The sequence below is a fragment of the Copidosoma floridanum genome, unplaced genomic scaffold (assembly GCF_036245765.1).
Source record: "Copidosoma floridanum isolate Cflo_tuat_1 unplaced genomic scaffold, Cflo_Japanese_pri ptg000020l, whole genome shotgun sequence".
In the NCBI taxonomy this organism is placed as follows: domain Eukaryota; kingdom Metazoa; phylum Arthropoda; class Insecta; order Hymenoptera; family Encyrtidae; genus Copidosoma; species Copidosoma floridanum.
In genome coordinates this window covers 26,893,404-26,915,162 of record NW_028321897.1, presented here as the reverse complement: position 1 = coordinate 26,915,162, position 21,759 = coordinate 26,893,404, and the positions used below count along the sequence as shown (strand labels likewise).

Sequence of the window (21,759 nt, the reverse complement as noted above, 5' to 3'; positions counted from 1 at the left end):
ACTTCAAAATAGCTGCAGAGTGGCATTTTTTTTCCACTTCACATGGTAAAGGACCCTGTGACGGGATAGGTGGAACTTTAAAACGACTAGCCTCCAGAGCGAGTCTTCAGAGGATAAACAATCCCATTCGAACGCCACGAGAACTATTCAATTGGGCGACAGAATCACTGCCAAACATTATTTGTCACTATTCTACAAATGATGAGCACGAAGAAGAAAGAAAATTACTATCAGAACGATTTACAATAGCTAAAACAATAAAGGGAACCCTAAAATATCATTGCATGATTCCAATATCTCGTCAAGAATTAGAAGCTAAGATATTTTCATTGCATGAAAAAAAAAATGTTGTGAAAATTTTCAAGTAAAATATACTATTAAACTGTCAAGGAGAGTGCTAATTTTACTATATAAATGTCGTTATTTCAATAAAGTACATATTATATATTAAGAAGTATTACATTATTTTTTATTACGTGATTTTTTTAATTTACTAAAATATTTTTTTATCATCGATTATTATTTATCAAAGTCTTTCATGGCAGTGGTGGCTAATACAACAAACAGGGCGATATTACTTGACGTGCTGGATATATTATTTGTTTCAAACGCACTGGATAGATTTTTTTTTCAAAGCTTAATAATAATTTTGTTTTCAATCAAGATAGGTTTTCTAACATGTCAGGAGATTTGATTCAAAATAAATTACACATGAATTATTTTCTATACAAATTGCCAAAAAATAATTATTACAAAGCTGATTTTTTACATTTTTTGCAATTTAATTTGAAATTTTGAGGTTATGTCAAAAAAAATTTTTTACAAAAGTTGTAGATCTGTCAATTATCTACAACTTTTACATTCAACTTTTTTTTATACGATGAACAGATTTCAATTTATTAACAAAAAATCGTTTTTTTGGCCGTTACGCGCTACATAAATTAAAATTTTAACAATAATAATTGGAATGGTACCATATTTTAAAAACATGTTTTTGACGTAAAATTTGACAGAAAATGCGATGAAACTACTAAAAACTTGATTCTTTTTGGGGGCGTTTGTTAAAAATCGGTTTTAACAATTAAATTGTTAATAACAATTTAAATTTGTTAGTATTTTTTGTAAAAAAAAAATTTTTCTTAAAGTTTCATCCGTCAGCTACAAAAGTGCAATTGATGATAATCTTGTAGCTCTTAAAGATTCGTAACTATGAATTTCAGAAAATAAGTCTCCGAGCCAAAAAACTTGCCATTCTCAAATGTTCGATCACTTCTATTATCGAAAATATGCAAAGAAAACAAAATTCCTTGGACACGTATCTTTTTTTTTTCGACATAGAATCCGTAAAAAAAGTTTCAGCCAAATCGAAGAGGTGCCGATTAATTATCATATATATCTGTGCATGCAATTGTATGTTACAACCAAAGTCCTTCAATTTTGCGATTTAGTAATAATAACGATGTATAGAAATTATCTCTCTGGGCGCGTATTTACCTCGGCGGTTATGGGTATCTTACTAATATATAAAGCAAAGTTGCTAAAACCGTTGTAATCGTTAACCACCAAAACTATGGAACCGATTTTGCTGAAATTTTGCATACTGATTCTTAAAGATTTCGAGATGGTTTTCGCATAGTTTTTTTTTTTAAAGTTGATATAAATAGCGATAAATAAGCTCAAAATTTTTCTAAAATAAGCTAGCTTTGCACTTAAGTTCGGTAGGCTCCGCTAGGTGGCGTCAAGATAAAATTTAAGCCACCCACAATTAAAGATAGTGAAGAGTGGTTATAAGAAGCCCCATCGATTAGACCATCATCGCAGTCGATCATTGGCACTACACTACGAATAGAGTAGTATGTCGTGCAGCTGCGCATTTCGGCTACCGATGACGACTCTTATTTCATGGGTAAGCGAAATACACCAGGTTTAACCCCAGATCACCAAAATAACTTACTGCCACGAAAAAATGGAGGTTTGAAACGTCAACGTCTCCAGTGAGAAACCAGGAGACGTGTACAGCCAAAGTCCAACCTGCTACAATATTTTGACCTAACATCTATGCAGAAAAAATAATAAATGTGAGCTAACGGGACAATTTCCAATGGGTAAGCATCACGAACCAATTTACCCACCTTAGTTCATCAAAACTACTGAGTCTGCAAATAAAGCAGGTGCTTAAGACACCAACATCTTCGACGTTTTACCAGGAGACGTTAGAAAGAGCTCTACAACTAGCTCTAAAGCTTTAAAAGTTGTAGTTTTCTTCCCGATCAATATGGTGCTGCAATAACAGGCCAGAGAAGATCACCCTGAGGTATAGAGGTAGTCACGTTTGCTGGAAACTTTAGTCAAAAAAGAGTGTACTTAAGAAGCTCCCTGGTCATTTTCAGGGGCATCAGACCTGCCAACAAATAGATAAGTTAAAAAAAATAGCCTTGAGGACTCACAAGAGTCTCAACTATGCTAAAAGTCACAAGAAGTTGAATTGGAATTGAAACTTCAAATGCATCTTATGAGTACAATTTTAGACGTTAACAAAATGGTAAAAAAATTTATGAGGTGAGAGATCAGCTTTTTACTATAACCCTCATAGTAATCTCATAAATCATCTAGATTTTTTAATAGGTAGAACATGTATTTGTATTTTTGTGGCGATGAAAAATGTAGAGATTAAGCTCTAGGACTTTGATTCTGTGGTAATACAGTTGTGTGATGAGAGAAAATAATTTTTTTTCAATTACACATTTTTTGTGAGTTTTAAATCCTTATAGTTTTTAAAAAAAGGCCCAATCTTAGATTATACGGGAGAAACTGCAAATTAACGGCCTTTTAACGCCAGCGATTATTTTATGACATGAGGAATGCATGGTACTTTGCAGCATAATTATATTTTGTTCACTTTTAAAAGCTTTTTACTTGACCGAATAAACTGTATGCGTTCCAAACAAATATGTTTTTAATAAGTTTCTGTTCTGAGAAGTATCAGAACTAGATGTAAGATTTTTAACTGAAAACGTTTCACATCACATGTTAACATACTACGGTGTTCCATTTAATGAGTCTCAGGCGAAGCCGAGACGGGGGGGCTGCTAGTAGTATATAAGAACAATGAAATTTTGTTTACCAAATTCTTGTTATGATGGTCAGTATAGTTATGATTCTATGTACATCCATAGCTTGGATTTTGATCTTCCCCTGAGTTGATCTGCCTTCGCTTTTTCCATTGTTTCTTACTTTTAAGTGAAATATTATGTGTCCGGTCTATAGCTGCTGTCTGGGCTTGGCGTACCGTGTTCGTTTTGTTTTTTTATCCGTATTTCCCTGGCTTCAGTAATTGATACGTGCTGCTTGTCTTCTGTTAAACTGGTCCACTGGCTTGATATCCAATTTTTTTTCTTATTATTGTACTGGTCTAGTCCAGTGTTAAGGATTATTTTTCAAATTATTTCTTCCTCTTTTTTAACGCTTTTTCTAGATTCCTTCTATTTTGACGGTTGGACCAGTGAATTTGACGTCTGGCACTTTTGATTTTTGTTTTTACTTTACGGTGAGCGATATATTCCTTTTTTTTTATTTTATTACGTTAATTATTTGAGAAAATAAAGTTTTTTCGACACTCAGTGATTCCTAAGCACGCAACAGATCGCAAAAAATTTTGTCTGTATCCCACTTCTGACACCAGCTATTACGTAGGTTTAATGGTGTGAAAATAAATAATAGGCCTACTTGTGGTTACCCTCAGCTTTATTAGAATTACTTATATTCGAGGGAAATTGTGCGTGTCCTAATCTTGTGGGCCTGGTCCTTCCGCTCTCGTGTCTCTAGCTGATCTTCCTTTACTCTGCTACTTCGTTTTACTTCTTATGCCTTCTCTTCTCTATTCCCCTACTCTTTTGGGCCTAGACAAGTGGGGGCACACGCACGCATAGATATATGCTATCGTACGTAACGTAATGTAATTATATGGTCTTGATTGCAGTCTGTATATTTTTTTCAAGATTTGCTTGCAGTTTAAATTTAAACATTGCATTTTAATACAGTATCAGCAGTAAGTTGCTAGTGAATGAGTTAAAAGTAATAGTATTGCTTCTTCTTTGTTTATAGATTAATTAATATAATTTTGTATTTTGGTTTAATTAAACTGGAAAAAATGGAGAATCACCTCACTTATACACATCAACAAAATTTTTAAACGTGAAAATCAATCACAGAAACCATTTAATTAACCTGTTGCAAACAAAGTTGACTTAGAAGAAAATAATAATGGAGAGAAAGTTGCATTTTGGAAACATATGATCGACTTAATGGATTCATAGCTTAATAATTAACTAACAAATATTCTTATAGTTACACGTTACACGTTGAAAAGATTTATTTTACAGATGGTTCTGAAGAGATAAGTTTATATTGCAAAGAAAAAAATTCTGTCAATGGTCTGGACTGGCATTGTGTCAGACAACTACCGAAAAAACTTACTAGTCATGGAAATTTTTGCTTACTTTTGTGTTTGAATCACATTGGGTTATTGTGGGTTATTGTGGTTCTTTTGATCAAATTACTTATGCACTCATTTTCTCAGATTTTTTTATACGTTCCAAGAAACCTATCTAAAAATTTTTAACAATTCAATATTTTTTCTAGCCCTTTTCAACTACCTTACACCATTTCTTAAGATTGATTTTATTTAAATAATTTGTTAACACATTTTAACATCACCCTTGAGGTAGTACTAAGAGGCGCTGATTTTTATTATCTTAAGTTCTTTATGAGTTTAGAACTTGTACTACTCCGTATCAACATAACAGTTGTTCAAATTCTGAAATTAAATTTATGTGGACATCACTGCTTACAAATGTTGTTTTGAAATTTAATTGGAAAATTTATATGAATATCACTATGAGATTTATCAACGTCGTTGTAAGTAGCATGATTTTTGCTGTAATATGTTTCTTTTCTGCTTTTAGAAGACTAAAAATTATTAGTAAAAATAATGATGTTGTTTAAAAAGGCAATATCATTAGCAACAATCTGATCAAACGTCTGCTGTTTTGCATTTAATTGGCACTTACAATAATTTAATTTTTTCTGCTGAAATGTATAAAAAAATTTTTCAAATGTTCTGTCAATTAAACAAAAATTAACATTAAGATTTAGAATTAAATACAATGACGAAAAATATTTAAATACTTTCTTGTATGATCATGGTTTTACTTTTATTTTGTTTAAGTTAAAGAATCTGTCGAAAATCTTCTCCCAAAACAATGTATTTATCTTCAAAATGGAGACTTGAATCAGATAAATCGCGTAGTGTTCTTTCAACTGTTTCTGAGACTTTTTAGAAAATTTTTTGAATGTAGCTGTAATGAAGCATTTTCTTTTTTTTTTTTTTAATCATTCATGAGTAATTTATTTAATTTTTTCAATAAATTTTTGCCTCACATATCTTTGGACATTAAAAACTACGCAAATAATTATTTCAATTGGCATGGCAGCATAAGGTTACATACATGTTAAAAAATATTATGAATTTAGGAATTGTGTTTTACGTAACCTAAAGTAGTAGCAGCATCTTTAAATATACTTTAAAGTATTTCGTTAATGGTTTTAAAAATTTTGAAAGATTCTTCTTCTTTCATATAATTAAAAATTAGTTTGTCACAAAAGTGCTCCAATTCCTTAGGAGACACTTCGTAAAGTCAAACTTATGTTAAATTGTTTTGAACATTATTTAGAAAATTTTGTCGAAGTAAAAGGCAAAGTTTTAAATGTGGAAAGACATTTTAACCTACTACAAGTCTGTATTCAAAGAATTCAAAACAACTATTAATAAACAAAAATGATTTTAAATATTTTATTGGATATTTTCTTAATCTTTTCTTATTTGCATTATTTGATGTCAATGTCAACAGTAAAAAAAGAAAGCCGTTAATAATTTATGAATTCAAGCTCAAGTTTGTAACATGACACCTATACCTGTGATAAACAATTCTGATGATTTTTTTCACAGTAAATCATATTTATATATATATATATACGTTTTATTTTGTTGTATAGCAGTTTTAGAGAGTCTGGAGGGATGGTTTTTACCTTACTTTTTTTAAAATTAAATATTTGATAAGCTCCCGTTTGATCTCCTCCACCCCCTCATTCACCCCAGTCAATTTTAAAGAGCCCTACCTCAGCCACTCTTAATAAGGTATAATTATATCAGTTCTACCATTACTTTGTTGGGTAAAATATTTATTTAGCTCACTCTTCACTATCCTTTTAACTCAACTTAACTCAGCCTCTCCTCACTATTATATAACACTATAACTAGATAATCTAACAAGCATCCTCTACAGTTTTAAAGAATTTCCTCTAGCCACATTTCAGCTGCTTCTCTAAATAAGGTAAATTATTTAGGTTATCATACCATATTAGCTAAAATATTTTTTATATCTTCCGTCTCAGTATACCTTACACATTTTAAGAAACCCACCTTTGCCTTACCACAATTTCTAAACACACTGTCTGAGCAATGCTCCAATATTTGTTCTAGCCCTCTTCAGACATTTTCAACCACTTTCTTAAGAACTACACAGGGCCACAAAAAAAGTGATGTATGCTGGGGGTCTGACTATACTTGTCTATTGTATTTTTTTTTGCTAATCATAAATCTGCATTAAAAAAAAGGCTTCCTTGTTAATTTTTAAGAAATCTTAAGAAACCTATAAATTTCTTACTTTTACAAAAAAATGTCGAGTTTTTTTGAAAATAAATGTAGAGTATGTTGATGATCTAAATGTAGGAAGTACTTAACGTATTGTTTACGCTGAATACGAATTTGCGATAAAAAATATTAGCTTCCCAGATAATTCTCTAGGAACTCAAAACAAATTGATAAATTACTAATTTTTACATAAAAAAAAAAATATTTGTTGTATGTTAATGATCTAATCATATTTGTGTATTACTCTTTTCCCATTGAAGATAAATGAATTTTTTCGAAAAACTGGAATGTGTTGATGGTCTACATGAGCTTTTCTATCGCATTATTTACGCTGAACACAAATCTGCGATAAAAATTATGGGCTTTCTAGTTAACTATTAAGCAAAACTCGAAAAAATCGATAAATTCTTTATTTTTGCAATAAGTTGTCGAGTTTTTAAAAAATATACTAGATAACCCTTTTCTTGCAGATTTGTATTTTGCGAAAAAAAAATATTGAAAAAGTATATTTAGATAATCAGTGCACATCTTTGGTTTATCTTGACCTGCGTTTTCAAAACAAATTAAAATCCAAAAACTTGAAAATTCTTTGTTTTTGCAATCAAACCTGCAAGGGTTCCTTATAGTCGGTTTTTTGGGGTTTGACAAAATTTTTCTAAAGTACTTTTTTTCGCTAAAAACAATCCTGCAAAAAAAAATTCAGCTTTTCCCTTAGAAAATTTGGAAAAACTGCGACATTCTTTGTTATTGCTAGTAAAGAGCCAAAGAATTTTTTCTTACTTTCTTTTGTTGAATATGACACTGCTATGAATCTTCGAAGTTTTTGAGTTTGAACATAAAATTATCCAAAAAACCTTAAAATTAGCCATACAACTTACGTTTTTCTGCTCTTGTGCTCACTATTATCATCGAATAATCTGTGAAATTGGTTCCTTCGTCTTTCTTTTCCTGTCCTGGTTGTTTTTCTTTTTAGCATCCAGCAATAATCTGCAAATATACTCACTCTCTACTGCTCTTCAAATCATTGTTTAAGTTTCTTCAAGTCCTGGTGGAATCGTTCTGCTACCCAATTACCAATATCTCCATCATTTTCTGAAAATTTATTTAGGTGCGAATCCATGAAATAATGCTTCAAGTTCATTTAGACATCCTAAATTTCCGAGGTTTTCTATCATTTTTTTTACTATTTTTTTACATTCAAGAACGTTCGTGTTACCTGAAAATTTCGTTGACACATCTTTAAAGCTTAACCAAGCTGCTTTGTCTGTATTGTTTATTTATCATCACTTTTATAAGAATATTTGATATTTATATTCAGAGCATTTGCCATTATTATTCGAAGCTTTGCTTAATCGTTTCACTAATCCAAGTTTGATATGGAGTGAAGAAGTCAAGATCTTAAATGGTTTAATGAGAGGGATATTTACTACATTTTGTTCACCAGGCTTAAAAGATGTTCATGAAGCCCAATTTTAGTGTAGCACTTTTAAAGTAACAATCACTGATATTTAATGGTTTATTCTATAGTGTTGGAGTTGAAAACTACAGTCAATCTTTATTTTGGTGTTTTTCGAAACGGGTAATTATAGTATAGCATGAGCCACAAATGACATTAGGGATCCAACTTTCGTTTAGCTGCAAAATTTCAGTATCAAAACGTTTCTTGTATAAAAGCTTAATTTAATCTGTTATATTTTTAGCTGTAGCGTTCCCAATGTAATCGTCACAAATATAGCTGAACTTACTCGAATCTCCAGAACATTTATGATCATTGGACCTAGGAGAGGTTCTAGGATTATGTAAAAATAGAGTTGTGATAAGTCATAAAAATATTCAAGCCATGTAAGCTAGAAATCCTGTCTCGATCGCAGGTAAGTCAACCGTCCTAGGGGTAATAACACTCATACCTTCCCAGGCTCAAGTATAAGAGTTTTCTAACTGTGACAAGAACAATAATAACTCATGGCCAAACAAACTACGGCATCATTCTTACATTATAGCGCTCCTCTGCAAGACAGCACGCTTTCGCTGGCTTCTTTATGAAGAAGATCTAAGTCAGCAAATCATTCCACGTATTCCATTTTCAGGGCAGTTGTCATTATAGTCAACATATTTTTTAGCAACAGATTTTTAAGTGCACTAAGCAACCCATCAAGATAAAGATGCTGTAAGTCACGGTACAGTCTTTATGACGAGTAATAAAAATACTTTGAATATCGATCCAAGAACAAGAAATTTATTAAAAAATAAGAATTGTGCACCTTCAGCTTGTATGGCGCTAAAGATCCGCCAGTTCACTAACTTCTTACCTTGAGGATCACCTCAGTTCACTCTGCCCTGGAGATCAGCTCATCACCTCAGCGGTACGAGAAAGTAAGCACATGTGAGGTAAAACTAAAAGACTGCACTACCCTCATCGTCATCTTATCTACAGCTATTTATATAATTTAATTTAGAGTTTAATACAACATAGATAAAAGTGCTGTATAGATATAAAATTGTTGATTTATTAAAATCAAATCTAAATACAAACACCGCTTTAAAGAGTAGAGCTCATGAGCAAAGCGTCAGACTCGTTGCAAACGGCAGAAAGGAGTTACCAGCCTGTGTCCACGAGAGTTCTTTTATACTTGGCCCAGTGGTGGCAGCTCAAGTGAGGCAGCTAAGTCGCTGGAGAAAGTGCCAAACTTTTTAAAGTAATGTATCATATTTTCTTTCCGTATGAATAGTACTAATACAAAACATTTATTTTCTCCATAAGTGACTTAAGCACGAGTCCAAAAAAATAGCTGTACTGATAATTTGACCATACTTATTGAGCATGTTTTCTTCTGCTAAATATGATTATGCAATAAAAACAATGGTTTTGCAATTTATTTGGAAGAAAACGCAAAAACTAATTGTAAAAATATGGAATTTATCAGTTTATTTAAGTTTTCTCAAAAATCAACTAAAAAAAACATATTTTTACAGCAGATACGTGTTCATAAAAATCAAATACATAAAACAACATTAATTCGACAACTTTTTGTAGAAACAAGGAATTTATCAATTTTTTCTGTTTTCCTGAAAATAAACTACAAAACGTTAAACTGTTTTTGGCAGATTTGTGCTAAGTGGGATTAAATACGATAAGAAAATATAGTTTAAGTTCAAGCACACACGACGTTTTCTTTTTTTTTTCTTTTCTTAAACTTGACAACGTTTTGTAAAAATAAGAAATTTATTGGTTTTTTTTTTCAGTTTTTTTGAAATTAACGAGGAAACTTGTATTTTTCATTTCAGATTTGTAATCAGCGGGAAATAGTACGATAGATAAGTATAATCGGACCCACGAGCACAGATTACTTGTTTTTGTTTTAGAAAAACTTCACGGCTTTTGATAATAATAAGAAATTTATTAGTTTTTTTTAAAGTTTTTTTGGCAATTATCTCTGAAACATATATTTTTATTTCAGATTTATAATCAGCGGATAGTAATTGTATTAATCCCATTTTCATTCTCGCATCTTTACAATGCAACGTATAATTGACCATGAAAAAGCAGAGATTTAAAAAAATATAATTCAATGGTTCCAAAACTTTGACTTTGAGACTTATTAATAGTCGTGAAAAACGCTAAAACAAGAGGAAATAGTTTTTCGTATCAAATAAACGGTAATAATAATGAATCAAAGAATAATCTGCCAATTTATTAAATATTGATATTAGTTTAATAAATATTAAATAATTTTTATAAAATGATTCAATAATTTCTTGTACAATCATGTTTCCATTACTATTTTCTTAAACTATAAAAATATGTCTTAAATCTACTTTTAAACAATTAATTTATCACCAATATCAATATTTGTATTACATAAATCACGTCATATTCTTTTTACTATTTTTAAGGCTTTTTTCAAGATGATAGAAGCCTCGTCTCATATTATTCAGTCTTTTTCTCTTAATTTTTTTTCAGATTTAAACTCCAACAACAAACTCTTTGTATTATAGAAATCTGAGGCTCAACGAAATATTCTACGAATGGTCATTCTTTTTTGAAGTAATTTTAATGCTATATGATACCATGCCATAAATAAAATTATTTTTCAATGAGAATTACAGTAATAAATTAACGCTTTATACAGAAATATTTGTCCTAAACCTTTTTGGCCATTAATGCAAAAATTTCTTATTTCTTAACATACATAATCTTAAAAATTATGTTTTGATCTTCATTTAATTTATCATACATTAGATTGAACGTTTAAGTACGAAAACCAATTTTTATATGATACTGTTTTCTTTTATATCAAAGTCTATAGGGGTTAGTAAATTAATACTACCACATAATTTGTCTTCTAATTGTGAAATTTCATTTATATATAAAAGTGCACTACTTTCGCATTTATTTAACTCAAAAAGGTAAACTAATAAAATAAAGTATTTAATTGGTATTCAAGAATTGTGTGGTAGGTGCGTAAAGCGTGCAGGGGGAAAAATCCCCACAAGTATATATATGATGATTTTACTTCTGTACAAAAACATTTACAAAGATAGTTTGTTCTTAAGAACTTTTGTTTTTTGTGTTTAGCATTTTTATTTCCATTTGTTCCATTTGTTGACCTAATTTTTTCCTAAAATACTATTTATTAACTGTTTCTCTTATTCGTGACACTACACATTTCTTATTCAATTTTAAATATCATAAATTTCAACAAAACTTTTAATTTAATTTCTGTTTTAAATATTTTATTTTTCGTCATAAGAATTTGTGTGTAATATACAATACTTTTTAAAGTATGTATGAAATCACATGACTAATAATGTAAGAATAAAGATAAAATAGTTATATTAATTCACACAACTCATATTTCAAGATAGAGTATGTGGGGGTTGGTGGGCAAAGTGCGTAAGGAATAAAGCCTTGTTAGTAAATGTTCAGTCAAATTACACCGAGTATTCTTTTTTATTTAATCTGGATCCTCCAACTCTTATTCTTTATACTACGAAAATTAAGCTAATTATTATTATTGGTATATTTGTTTTCTTGAACCCGTAAGGACATGTACTCTCACACTTACTTTACATGCTTATGTGGAGAAAATACATATTTTAGGATATTAAATATCTATTATAAAATTTATGTTAACATATTTATTTCTGTCAGTAAATTTTAAGTGGTTCTTTTTTGTATAACAAAATTTTTTTTATTTGTTAAAAAAAAATTAGAAAACCTTATCATCGTGTTTGGAATCAACAACAAACAGCTTGATGACTCATCATATTTAGTTTCTTACCCGTTAAAAAAGTTTTGTTTGATTTTGTTTCAAATATAATACAACTTGGTAAAGTTATCGCAACAAATTTATGAGCCAATGCCACAATAAAATATACAACTCAATCTGGGTAGAAATTAAGACTTAAAAATGTAGAATGATGAAAATCAAAAATGCTTGCTCACAACAAATTAGATGCATGAAATGTTTTATACAACAATAATAAAATCTTACTGTGCGCAATTATATAATAAAAATAGTAACTTACATCTTCAAACCAGATAATAGGGAACACTATATCAGGAAATGATGCAACTTGTTTGATATCACGAACTTGACTTACTGCTAAGTTGATTTGGATTCTTGCTTTTGCTCTTAATGTCGTACCCATTACAGGCTGCACATCAATGTACAGCTGATGTTTTTCAGCTTCTGGTGGTGAAATTCCTATAACTGCCTCTCTTAATGTAGGATCAGCTGAAAAAAAAATTATTTTCAAAGATATTAACTCTGTGTATGTATGCGCAAGTCCAAAAATGTTTAATTGACGAATCTAAAATCAACTTAAGAAAAGAAACGGGTGTAAACGGTAAATGCATATGGGTTAAATCGCGTCAACTGGATCAATTCTGAGTCCAAAATCTGAAAGCACCTACAGAGACGTATAAGTGCCTAAGTTATAACTTGAGTCATAAGCTTTTGGATGCTACAAGGCCCATTAAAAAATTTTAAATGGCGGATCAAATATCGTGGCTCGAATTATAAAAAATGATGAATTATGAATCATACACGACAATAAAAATTCCAGTCAAAGTATATGAATCTGATACTGTAGTACATAAGCACTTTACTTCTCCAGATTGTTAAGTGAACACAACGGCCACTACGAAACCTAACATCACCTCAAAAATCCCTAAAACCCTGTAACGCAAGAGTTTTAAGCCGGAAGCCTCAAGAATCGAAATCTTTAGAATTGACAGTATTTTAAACACGTGTTTTCCAACTTTACAGACTACTCAACTAACCAAACTACCACTAGGACACTTAACATAACCTACAAATTCCCCACAACCCCGTAACACAAGACTTTTAAACCAAAAGCCTTACGAATCGAGATCTTTGAAATTGACAGTATTTTAAACAAGTCTTTTCCCACTTTACAGACTACTCAACTAATCAAACTACCACTAAGATACTCAATACAACCTAAAAATTCCCCATAACCAAGTGACGCAAGACTTTTAAACCGAAAGCCTTACAAATCAAAATCTTTTAAACCAACAGTAAAGTAAAAAAAACACATGTTTCAAATACGACCGGTTTCAAAGATTCCTATTGGTAAGGCTTTCAGTTAAAAAAACTTGCGTTACGGGGTTGTGGAGATTTTTGAGGTAATGTTAAGTATCCTAGAGGTATTTTAGCTTATTAAGTTATCTGTAAGTTGAAAAACTCATGTTTAAAATACTGTCGATTTTAAAGATTTCGGTACGTAAGGCTTTCGGGTTTAAAAGTTTTGTGTTACAGGGTTGCAGTGATTTTTGAGGTTTTGTTAAGTATTGTAGTGGTAGTCCAGTTCATTAAGTAGTCTGTAAAGTTGGAAAACACATATTCAAAATACTGTCAATTTCAAAGATTATGGTTTGTAAGGCTTTTGGTTTAAAAGTCCTGCGTTACAGGGTTGTGAGGATTCTCTAGATTACGTTAAGTTTCCTAGTGGTAGTTTAGTTTGTTGAGTTGTCCGTAAAGTTGGAAAACACATGTTTAAAAAACTGTTGATCTTACAGATTTTGATTCGTAATGCTTCCGGTCTAAAAGTCTTGCGTTACGGGGTTGTGGGGAACTTGTAGATTATGTTAAGTGTCCTAGTGATAGTTTGTTTAGTTGAGTAGTCTGTAAAGTTGGAACACACGTGTTTGAAATACTGTCAATGTTACAGACTTCGATTCGTGAGGCTTTCGGTTTAAAAATCTTGCGTTACAGGGTTTTGGGGATTTTTGAGGTGATGTTAGGTATCGCAGTGGTCGTTGAGTTCACTTAATAATCTGGGGAGTTGAAAAGCTTATATACTAAGCAGTATCAGGTTTATACACTCTGATTGGAGTTTTGATTGTCGTATATAATTAAAAATTCATCATTTTTTATAATTCGAGCCACCATATTTATTCTGCCATTTTAAACTTCTCAATGGGCCTGGTAGCATTCAAAAGCTCATGACTCAAGTTAAAATTTAGGCACTTATATGTCTCTGTAGGTGCTTTCAAATTTTGGACCCAGAATTATTACGGTTGACGCGATTTGACCCATATATCAAATGTCTAATTTATTGAAATAAGATTAAATATTATAAATATTGCAACAGAAAAACTATTCTCTAGGAATATAATAAGAATTCTTTGACGAAGATATACACTTAAATTATTACTTTATTTAGGATTCAACTTATTTTATTTAAATATGAAATCTTGCATCAGTTGGTTTTTATTTGTATATTAGAAACTTTCGAAAATTTGACTTGCTTATCAGTGTTTATTATACTTGGTTATACTTTTATTACAAGGCTAAGTTTTTGTACTGAACCTTATAATGGAAAAAAAGCATTCTTAGTTAGTTTGAGGCACCTTTAGTTTTTTCTTTCTTAATGAAAACGTTTTTCTGCAGAGGTTTACTGTTACTTGTTATTTAAATTTTGTGATTTGCTTTCTATTGTATGTTGGATAAATAACTTTACGTAAATGTTATTGCCGTTTTACGATTCACATGTATCCTATGTACTAATAATAAAAATATTAATTTCCACTTATTTCCCCTATGAAGCATCATATCCACGGAAATTTTAGTCTTCGTGAAACTAGCTTTACGACTACTTCTCACTTTGCTTCCTTACTACCAAAGTTTACTTGCAGTATTTGCGTAACTCATTGCTATAATACTGCTATAGTGCACCGTTCAACACATATTATATTGGTGACATTAGCAAAACTGACTATTGCTATTACTTCATTCAAAAATCTGACATTTTTCGTTATTCGTTCTACATCCTAATCTGTGACTTGCCACCAGTAAATCCACTCACAAGATGTCGTTGTCATTTTGCATACAATTAACTCAAAATCAAAAATAATTGCAATTAAAAGAAAAGACAACAGTGTCTAAGAAATCCGTGTTAAATATAAGAAAAAATACACAAAAAGAGTAACACAGTGACAGTATCTCAAACAGTAATAGATAAAGGAATAGCTGCAAGAACCTGTAAATAAATATAAAAAGGATTTAATAATTATCATACATAAGTAAATTTATGATTGAGAGACATCTGTTACAAAAAATGACATTTGCAATGTTTTTTTTAAAATCAAATACTTTTTGACTGACTTTTTTAATTAAACTGAAACTTAAGTTCAAAACTGGAAAGAAAGCCACATTTTTTTTTTTTTTTACCATATTTAAAACTCTAAATGATTGAAATTTTGCGTTATTGGTGATTAAGGGCTTAAAAAGATATTGCCAGAACCCCAAAACTGCAGTTGTACAACTATAAGGTACTGTTTTTTTTTTAAAAAAACAAACCTCACTTCTAAAACAATTTTTTAAAGCGTAACCATCAGTTCAGAATTGTTATTTACAATAACAAAGCTAAAAACAGTTTTAAGCAATCGCCCTAACCTTGCAGCAATTTCCGAGTATTGCCATCATATTCTACGATAAATTTTCATTAATTGACACTTATCTTATCAATAGATAACATACAATTACTATTTTTAAATAGAAATAACAGTTATCTTAAAGAGCTTATCAATGATACACAGGATCGTTCTGTGATTTTCAAAACTCTGCAAAAAAGTTTTGATACAAGTTAAGATTAAACTCTTAAAAAAAAAAATTCAACTATAATCAAAACTTAGCTGTACCAATAAATTTAACTTTATTTTCAAGTGGTCTTAAACTTTAAAGTATCATTGCTATGATTCTTCTAAAATAAAAAGCAAAACCTTTTTTTATTTCTGTACTTATTATCATAGAAAGGTTAAAAATTTTTCATCAGAACTTTCTAACCAAAAACTAAAAGTATTCAGTAAATAATAAAAGGAAACAGATAAAGAACAGTAGAGAAAAGTTCACTGTAAAACCCACTTTTTAATGCAACGCAGTATAGAAAAAGACCTGATCATTTTTCTTATAATAATAATTAATGTCCAATTTAAAAAAATAGGTTATTCACGAATAATCTAGATAAAAATACAACTGTTACGCTTAGAAAGCTAAGAATTAGAACAAACTCAAACAAACAATAAGTCCTTTTACGGAAATTCTAAAACTACATCTCTTCGAAAACATTACTTTGAATCACTCGAATCGAACAGCAAAAACGCCTAACTTCTCTAACATTTCTTATTCTCTGTCATCGTTATCATTATCATTATCATAATCATAATCATCATCATCATCGTCATCATCCTCATCATCATCATCATCACCACCACCACCACCACCACCACCGCGACCACCACCACCACCACCACCACCACCACCGGCACCACCACCACCACCATCACCATCATCATCATCATCATATCATCATCACCACCACCACCACCACCACCACCACCACCATCAGCATCATCATCATCATCATCATCATCATCATCATCATCATCATCATCATCATCATCATTATCATCATCACCACCACCACCACCACCACCACCACCACCATAACCATCATCATCATCACCATCATCATCATCATCATCATCATCATCATCATCATCATCATCATCATCATCATCATCATCATCATCATCATCATTATCATTAATTATTAATTATTATTATATCATTAGAGTTGTTATTGTTATCTTTTTTGTTGACGGCATCGCTGTCATTGTAGTCTTTATTAAAATTATCTTTAACCATTGTAATTATCATAACTATTATTATTTCTATTGTTATTCATATTTAATTTTACTATCCCATTTATTATGAGCATAATCATTAACGTTATTATAATTATTATCATCGTCATCATCATCATCATCATCATCATTACCATCGTTATGATTAACATCGAACTTATCATCTTCATTATTATCGTTAGCATTATCATCACTTAACGATTATTATCATCGTTATCATCATATCTATTGTTATCAATATGGATATCATCAATATCATCATTATTCTCATCATTGTGATCATCATTCTTATAATTATTACTATGATTGTAAATATTGTTATCTTCTTTATTATCATTTTTATTATTATCATGATAACTACTGTCAGAATTATTATTATTATTTTTAGCATTATAATATCATCATTGTTACCATCATTAACATCCCTTATTATTGTAATTTATTATTAAGGTTAGTATCGTCATTAATATAATTATTATTAGCAATTAAATTATCATCACCTTAATTATTATTATCAATATTATCGTGTTTATCATAACTTTCATCATTATTATCGTAATTATAATCATCATTATTATAATTATCATTTTCATCATTATCATTAACATTACTATTATTATTATTTTTTTATTATCGACATCGTTATCATCATCAATATCATCATCATTATCATTATCCCGATCATCAATATTATTATCATAATTATCATCATTATTTTATATCATTATTAAAATTTTTATTATTAGCATCATCATTATCATCTTGCACATTGTTAATATTATTATTATTATTATTATTATTGTCAATACCAATATTGTTACTATAATCATTACATTAATTATTATTATTATAATATTGATTATGCTCATGGTTATGATCTTAATTATTATTATTATTATCATAATTATGACTATTATTATTATTTTTATTACTTTAATTATCACCATTATTATTATCATTATTATAATAATAATAATTATTATTATTATTGTTATGATGATCATTTTTATTGTTATCAGCATTATTTTCACAATCATCACTGCTCTTATTAATATTTTTATTATTATTATTGTTATTTTCATCATCATCATCATCATCATCATCATCATCATCATCATCATCATCATCATCATCATCATCATCATCATCATCATCATCATTATCATCATCATCATCATCATCATCATCATCATTATCATCATCATCATCATCATTATCATCATCATTATGATCATTATCATCATCATCATCATTGTCATTATGATCATTATCATCGTTATCGTTATTATCACAATCATTGTAATTATTGTTATTTTAACGTTGTTGTTAATGTCACATATAGCGTTTTAATAATTACAAATAACATGATCTTTATTAATATTGGTCCCTATTATGCCTATGATTCTTATTACTGTTAGCAGCATTATCATTATCGTTATTATCATCATCACTATCTCCATAATTATTATTACCATCGTTGACATTATCACCATTTTTGTTATCACCCTTCTCATTGTCATCGTCATTATCAATATAATCTATGACATTAGAAATGGCATCGTCATCGTTATTACTATTATGATTGTCATCGTCATTATCTTTACTATATTTAATACACTTGACAACATTATTGCCATCGTCATTACCATTATTGTAATTATGATTTTTTTTATTATAATTATTACCGTCATCATTGTCATCTTCTTTGCCGTCCTTATAATTATTCACTTTACCACTGATATAATTATTATTATTAACATTATTATTACTATTGATATTCAAAATTATTATTCCTCTTATGACAAGCGTAATCTATAACATTATTATAATTATTTCCATTATTAACATCATCAGCGCCATCATCATTATCATCGTCTTTATCATCATCACTACCATCGTTATAATTATCATCAAACATAATATCTTTATTATGATCATGAGCATTATCATCATCGTCATTATCATATTCATTCTTATCACTAAAGATATTATTAATATCATTATTACTATTACCATTGTGATCATCATTCTTGTAATTATTACTACTATCGTAATTATTATCATCTTTTTTATTATGATTTTTATCATCATTATTATAACTATTGTTATAGTTTTTATTTTTATTTTGAGCATTATAATATTTTGATCGTCCCCATAATTAACATCCCTTATTAATGTTATTCATTATCATACTTGTTATCGTCATTGATATAATTATCATGCGCAATTTTATTATCATCAGCGCCATCACCATTATCATTATTATCGTGTTCATCATGATTATCACCATTAATATGTTCATTATAATTATCATCATTATGATTATCATTTTTATCATTATCGTTGTCATTACTACTGTTTTTATCAATCCTCTTATCATTATCATAATCATCATCGTCATTATCATTATTACCATCATCATCATCATCATCATCATCATCATCATTAATATCATCATCATCATCATCATTAATATCATCATCTTCATTATCATAATTATCATCATCGTCATTATCTTGAACATCATTATCATAATCATAAATATTATTATTACTATCATCGTTATCATTATTATTGTCATGATGATAATTATCATTACAATGATTATCATTATTATTATAATTACCACCATGGTCACCATCATTATCGTGATCATTATTATTATTTAACATTATTATTGTAATATATATTTTAAGCATCATGATCATTGTCTAGGCACATCATTTATGTTATTATCATTATTATTGTCAATACCATTATTATCATTTTAATTATAATTATTACAATCTTGATCATGATCGTGGTTATAATATTAATTATCATTATCATTATTATTATTACTATGACTATTTTTATTTCTATCATTACCATTACTGTTGTTATTATTGTTACTCTTTTTAGTATTAATATTGTTATTATGTATTTATTTTTTTATTATTATTATAATGATTCAGTAGTTTGTTATCAGCATCATTTTTATAATTATTACTGCTCATATAATTATTTTCATAATTTTTTTACTATCATTATAATAAGTATTATCATCATTATCATTATTATCATCATCGTCATCATCATCATTATCATCATTGTCATTCTCATCATCATTATTATCGTCATTGTCATTGGTGATATTATCACAATTAACGATATTATTGTTGTTTAAACGTCGGTGTTAATGCCATAGTTGTCGTATTAATAATTACAAGTATTTTGATCTTTATTATTATTGATTTCCATTAGTTCTATGATTCTCGCTATTGTTATTATTATTATTATCATTATCATCATTATTATCATTGTCTTCATAATTATTATTACTATTGTTAGCATTATCACCATTGTTATTGTGATCCTTTTTATCGCCATCGTCATTATCAATATAATCTATGACATTAGGAATAGCATCGTCATCGTTATTATCATGATGATCATTGTCATTATTATTATTATTACAATTATTATTACTATTATTATAATTGTTATTATTACTATTATTTTTACCAGTGTTAATATTATTATGATTATCATCGTCATAATCTTCATGATATTTCATATACTTGACATCATCATTGCCATCGTCATCACCATTATCGTAATCATAATTTTTATTGTTATCATCATTATCGTCGTCATCATTATCTTTTTTGTTGACAACGTTGTTGCCGTCTTTACAATTATTATCTTTACCATTGTTATAAACATTATTATTAACATTATTATTGTTTGCATCAATAATAAATGTAATCATTTCTTTTATAATAAGCGTAATCAATAACATTATTATCATTATTATCGTTATCAACATCATTAGCACCATCATCGTTATTATCATGTTCATCATCATTATTATCATTATTGTCATGATCATCAGCATTATCATCATCATCACCATGATCATTACATTATAATCACCTTGATCATTACCATTATCATTACCTTTATCATTATGATTATTATTTAATTTGTTATTATTATTATTATTATTATTATTATTATTATTATTATTCTTATTATTATTATTACTATAAAAATTGTTATTATTATGATCATTATTACTATGATTATTATTATCGTTGTCATCGTTATCTTTTTTGTTGACGGCGTCGCTGACGTTGTAGTCTTTATTCTGATTATCTTTTACCACTGTAATCATTATAATTATTATCATTTATATTGTAATTGATATTTAATTTTACCATCCCTTTTATTATTAGCATAATCATTAACATCAGTATGAATATCATCATCATCATCATCATCATCATCATCATCATTATTATTAAAATGATCTTGATGATCACCATGATCATGATCTTTATTATTATTATTATTATTACTTTAGTTATTATTTTTGTTGTTATAATTGTTATTATTATTATTATTATTATTACTATTTTTTTTTTTTTCGAGGTCGTCTAGAATGTCTTTATGCACGATAGAAGGGTATACGAACCCTCCCCTGCGTGGGACTCCTTGTGACCATACTCAGCTGGCAAGACCTTTTTTCTGGGACACTCGGCTTGGAATCTGTTCTCGCGTGTACACTTCAAGCTGGGGCCACAGAAGCTTAGCCCCTGCTTCGGGCTTTCTTTAGTGTTTTGTTAAAAACTTGTCTTGAAACTTTTGTGTCCTCTAGGATATTTTCTAGTCTTCGACATGCATCTGAAATGCTTTTTTCTGTTCACGTAGAGGGATGGAGCAAAATAATAGGCAGATACTTCCCAGCGCCAGACCAAAAACCCGGCTACACCCAACAAAAGCGCAAGGAGCGCATCCACCGCAGAGCCCAAGGAGCAGAGATCCGGGCCTGCGAGGTACAGCCAGTCATTGGTAGGACGGTAATATAGAGAAGCGGTTCTCAGTTGCTTGC

General features: G+C 29.4%; 1 protein-coding gene across 1 annotated transcript in view; it reads right to left on the bottom strand.

Annotated features, from left to right (window-relative positions):
• emp (epithelial membrane protein) overlaps positions 1-21,759 on the bottom strand; it is a 469,800-nt gene that overhangs the window by 115,187 nt on the left and 332,854 nt on the right. Inside the window, exon 5 of the mRNA XM_089593788.1 lies at positions 12,242-12,450. Within this exon, the coding sequence (XP_089449914.1) occupies positions 12,242-12,450 (209 nt within the window). The remainder of the gene's footprint in view (positions 1-12,241; positions 12,451-21,759) is intronic.